This window comes from Henckelia pumila, chromosome 2, assembly GCF_033568475.1.
Source record: "Henckelia pumila isolate YLH828 chromosome 2, ASM3356847v2, whole genome shotgun sequence".
Classification (NCBI taxonomy): Eukaryota; Viridiplantae; Streptophyta; class Magnoliopsida; order Lamiales; family Gesneriaceae; genus Henckelia; species Henckelia pumila.
In genome coordinates, this window is record NC_133121.1 from 26,218,514 (window position 1) to 26,223,899 (window position 5,386).

At 38.4% G+C, this 5,386-nt stretch overlaps 1 protein-coding gene across 1 annotated transcript; it reads right to left on the reverse strand.

Moving 5' to 3' along the window:
* Positions 1-209: 209 nt before the first annotated feature.
* LOC140877409 (uncharacterized) lies at positions 210-4,094 on the reverse strand. Its single transcript, XM_073280944.1, has 8 exons — positions 3,494-4,094; positions 3,083-3,348; positions 2,807-3,014; positions 2,487-2,549; positions 1,880-2,013; positions 1,287-1,343; positions 933-1,167; positions 210-568 (listed from the first exon to the last, which is right to left on the reverse strand). Exons 1-8 carry the CDS (start codon positions 4,092-4,094, stop codon positions 210-212), a joined length of 1,923 nt encoding a protein of 640 aa, XP_073137045.1.
* Between the last annotated feature and the right edge of the window lie 1,292 nt (positions 4,095-5,386).

The window sequence follows — 5,386 nt, forward strand, 5'->3', positions numbered from 1 at the left end:
TTTTTGGGCGCTCGATCCGCAGAATTTCGCAGCTCGAGCGCACCCCATTTTGAAACTTTTTTTTTCATAAGTAAACGAAAATAAAAAAAAACTAAAACTTAAAAGAACTGAATAGTGAAAAGTTTCAAGCAAAATAAATTAAAATAAAGGAAAGCTAAGCAAGTAGTTCTCAATTTATAGTCTAGAGCTCGGCTGTTCTCCTCCCAAAACTAGTCTTGGTCGGTCAGTGTGGTAATGATTGGTGTTGAGTTAACATCACCTCCCACATAGTGTTTCAGCCTCTGAGCATTGACCGTGAAAGACTCATTTCTTTCATCCTTTATTTCAATATCCCCCGATGGATACACCTTAGTGATTTTGTAAGGACCAGACCACCTAGATTTCAACTTCCCAGGAAAGAGCCTCAGCCTGGAGTTAAATAAAAGAACTGCTTCTCCCTCCTTAAATTCTTTTTGGCGAATGTGTCTGTCATGTATTCTCTGGGTCCTTTCTTTGAATGACACTGCCATATCATATCCTTGATCTCGAAATTCCTCTAATTGGTTCAGCTCAAGAAATCTTTTCTCACCTGCAGCAGCAAATTCAAAATTTAATGCTTTGATAGCCAATATGCTCTATGCTCTAACTCAACTGGCAAATGACATGCCTTACCAAATAGTAGTCTATATGGGGAGGTGCCTATAGGAGTTTTAAAAGTGGTCCTATAGGTCCATAATGCATCGTAAAGTCGAAGTGCCCAATCTTTTCTATTTGTACTAACACTTTTTTCTAAAATTTGCTTAATTTCTCGATTGGACACTTCTACTTGACCATCATTTGGGGATGATAAGGTGTAGAAACTTTGTGCTTGACACCATATTTCTTAAAAAAAATTTCAAAGAGTTTGTTGCAAAAGTGGGTGCCGCCATTACTAATAATTTCACGGGGTGTACCAAACCGATTAAAAATGTTTTTCTTTAAAAATTTTGTGACTACCAGTGCATCATTAGTTACACAAGCTTCTGCTTCCACCCATTTAGAAACATAATCGATGTCGACCAAAATGTATTTTTTTGTAAAAGAGTTTGGAAATGGTTCCATGAAGTCGATTCCCCACACATCAAATATCTCACACTCAATAATGTTATTCAAAGGCATTTCATGATGGTTTGAGATATTACCTGTCCGCTGACATCGATCACACTCAATGACAAAAAGAACGTGCATCTTTAAAAATATTGGGCCAATAAAATCCACATTCAAGTACTTTTAGTTGCCGTCTTTATTGGCCCAACCTGGCCACCTACCTCACGGTCATGACAATGACTGAGGATACTCTTCATCTCTCCTTCTGCCACACATCTCTGGATCATAGAGTCAGCACAAATTTTAAACAAGAAAGTTTCTTCCTAAAAATAATGCTTTACATCTGACAGAAATTTTTCTTTTGATGAAAAGACAAGTTATGTGGGAGTGTTCCCGTGACCAAGTTATTTGAAAAATTAGCATACTAAGGGGAGTTTTCTATGGCAAACAACTTTTCATCAGGGAACCAATCATTTAAGTCCTCAGTATCATTCTGTGCACAATCAGGAATGCATTCTAGTCTAGACAGGTGATTAGCTACAACATTTTCTACTCCTTTTTTATCCTTTATCTCTAAGTCAAATTCTTGTAAGAGCAGGATCCACCTAATCAACCTTGGTTTTGCATCTTTCTTAGCCAATAGGTGTTTTATTGCAGAGTGATCAGTGCATACAGTAATTTTTGAAAGTACAAGGTATGAATGAAACTTGTCAAGTGCAAAAACTACAGCTAGTAACTCCTTTTCAGTGGTAGCATAATTCAATTAATGAGCCTCATTCAAGGTTTTGCTAGCATAGTTAATAGTTCGGAATACCTTGTCTATCCTCTGGCCAAGTACAGCTCCAACTGCCGAGTCGCTGGCATCACACATCACCTCAAATGGAAGATCCCAATCTGGTGAGGTCAGCACTGGTGCAGTCACCAATCTTTCTCTCAGAAATTCAAACGCTTGTAAACAATTGGAATCAAAATTAAAAGGTTTATCTTTCATCAATAAAGAAGACAGAGGTTTTGCAATTTTGAAAAATCTTTAATGAATCGGCGATAAAACCCGGCATAGCCTAGAAAACTTCTGACTCTCTTGATTGTCGTCGGTGGAGGTAAATTCTAAATGACTTGCACCTTGGCCCTGTCCACCTCGATTCCCTGCTCAGATATTCAGTGCCCTAAGACAATACCTTCTATCACCATAAAGTGACACTTTTCCCAGTTTAGTACCAAGTTTGTCTCCTCACATCTCATCAAAACAGTATTCAGATTGTTCAGACATGCATCAAAAGATTGGCCAAAAATGGAAAAATCATCCATGAATATTTCTATAAAATTTTCAACCATATCATGAAAAATAGCAGTCATGCATCTCTAAAAAGTTGCAGGAGCATTGCAAAGACCAAAAGTCATACGTATATAGGCAAACGTACCATATGGGCAAGTGAAAGTTGTTTTATCCGCATCTTCAGGTGCAATCAAAATTTTATTGTATCCTGAATACCCATCTAAAAAGCAATAAAATTCATACCCAGCAAGCCTTTCTAGCATTTGGTCAATGAAGGGGAGGGGAAAATGGTCTTTACGGGCTGCGTCATTCAATTTCCTATAGTCTATACACCACGCCAACCTATAACTGTCCTAGTAGGTATCAACTCATTATGCTCATTATTAATGGCAGTTATTCCCCCTTTTTTTGGTACACATTGAACCGGACTCACCCATGCACTATCATAAATGGAATAAATAATACCTGCATCCAGAAGTTTTATCGTTTCCTCTTTCACCACTTCTTGCATCTTTGGATTTAACCTCCTCTGTGGTTGGACCAAGGGGTTGATGATTTCTTCCATTAGGATTTTATGCATGCAGATGGATGGATTAATGCCTTTGATATCTGCTACCTGTCTGCCAATTGCAATGACATCCTGGTGGATTTCGGCTCTCCCAAGCTTAGTTTCCTGAAAACAGAATATGACATTAAGTTTATATTCGCACCCAAATCACACAAAGCCTTATGAAATTGCACATCATTAATAACACAAGGGATAGAGAAACTCCTTGGATCTTTTTGCTTCGGTGGGATCTTGTTCTGAACTAGTGCTGAGCAATTTTCTGTTAGACTGATCATTGCATGCTCCTCCAATTTTCTCTTGTTGGAGAGAATCTCTTTCAAGAACTTAGCATATCTAGGCATTTGCATCAATGCATCGACGAATGGAATGTTTATATTCAATTTCTTGAATACTTCTAGGAATTTAGAAAACTGAGAATCTTGCTTGGCCTTCTTGAGAGCTGCAGGAAAAAGGTGGTGAAATAACAATATTTGGCTGTGATGTGGGTGGTTGTGTAGAAGTAGAAGACTTACCTACAGTTTTTTCTAATATAGCTGGTTCTGACTCTTTCTCGCCTCGTCTCTCACCTTCGATTCACTTTCCACTTCTTAATTCAACAGCCTTGACATGCTCCTTTGGATTCTTTTCCGTGTCACTTGGCAAAGTACCCAGCCTTTTGCTGGACATCACTTTAGCTAACTGCCCTATTTGATTTTCCAGATTCTTAATCGATGCATCCTGATTCTGCAATCTGGTCTCAGTGGATGATATGAAATTCTGCATCATCTGTTCCATGCTTGACTTCTCCTCCTGATGTTGTTTTCCATAGTTTTGATTCCCATATTGCCTATTGTTCTGTCCTCCCCACGAAAAGCTCGGATGTTGTTTCCACCCTAGATTGTATGTATTTGAGAATGGATCATTCCTAGGGCGGTTTTGATTCCCTACATGGTTTACCATTCCTCCCTCTGGCTGATATGATGGAATGCCTGTCTGACAATCTTTCTTGAAGTGTTCAGCACCATATTTCTCACACAACACTTCTTGAATACACATCGCAGACTGCCCTAGAGTTAGCTCTTCAATCCTCTTATTCATGTCTTCAAGCTGAGCTGCTACTGAGGTTAATGCATCAACATGATGCATTCCTGCGGGTCTCCTGGCTTCATTTCTGTCGGATTGAGGGTGATAGCTACTGGATTCCATCTCCTCAATTAACTCATATCCATCTTTCGGTGATTTTCGTAACAAATTACCACCTGCAGCTGCATCTTACATTGTGCGATTTGAGTGAGGAAGACCATAATAAAAAGTTTTTACCACAAGACCGTCTGGTAGTTGGTGGTGTGGGCATCTCCTCAATAGATCTTTGTAGCGCTCTCATGCTTCATATAGTGTTTCCTATTCTCCTTGAGCAAAGGTTGTGATGTTAGCTCTTAGCTTCATCGATTTAGATGGTGGGAAGTATTTGGTGAGGAAAGCTTTGGCGAGATCATCCCAAGTGGTGATGGAACCTGCAGGTAGATTCGTTAGCCATGCTTTAGCCTTATCTCGTAACGAAAAAGGGAATAAACGCAAATGAATAGCATCATCAAAAACTCCGAGCATATGGGTCATCAATTGTCATCCTACCAAACTGGACTGTGTTTTGCACCATTTGAATGATAGCATGCTTTATTTCAAAATGATTTTCTGCTATGGTTGGCCTGATGATGCTTGGTCTGGAATTTCGATAGATGGCATAGCACTATCCAGCATTGACCTGTAGATAGGTGGTGCATTATTCTCAGCTTCTCCATCTCCACGTAGTCGTTCTTGTTCAGCCATTGCTTCTTTTTGTTGCCTTCTTCTTTTGCGAAAAGTTATTTCAATTTTTGGATCCAAAGGCAAGAGTTCTGCTTTGGGTGAATGTTGCATGCACTGCAAGAGAATCATGCAGTTCACAGATGAAACTAGTGATTAAAATTGAATAGAGAAAATTAAATAAGAAAAATCAAAGTAATCAATAGTCCCCGGCAACGGCGCCAAAAACTTGATCGAGCAAGTACCAACACTTAAAATCAATATAATTATCTCTCTTTTATGCTCAATATTATCGCAAGTGCACGACTTAAGTTATAGAAAAGTGTACGGAGTACAAGTATCGTCCTCAGGGACTACGTCACAATAACTCAAATATTTTATTTCTCTACCCAAAGTAACGAATGTTTGATGATTGATTGTAACTAAAATTTATGACTAATGAACTCAACTTAAATAACTAGAATTAATGCAAATAACAAAACCAGCTTTTCAAGATCGAAAAAGATAATATTAAAGGATTTTTTTGGAATTTTGGTTCACCTTCCCCCTAATTGAACTGGACGATTGAATCTTACTTTAATACACATAAATTTGACAGAAATTCATGATGCATCGACACTCTCTCTCGAGTTTATGCCAATCTAAATCAAGTTATGGAACAATTAAATCTCTTCAATTATTTATCATTACTGATT

Coding starts and splice junctions, on each gene's coding strand:
- LOC140877409 (XM_073280944.1), bottom strand. CDS start 4,094: ATGGAATCCAGTAGCTATCACCCTCAATCCGACAGAAATGAAGCCAGG. Junction 3,015..3,082: donor TCCCTTGTGTTATTAATGAT/GTGCAATTTCAT, acceptor TTCTGTTTTCAG/GAAACTAAGCTTGGGAGAGC. Junction 2,550..2,806: donor GATAAAACTTCTGGATGCAG/GTATTATTTATT, acceptor ATGGGTATTCAG/GATACAATAAAATTTTGATT.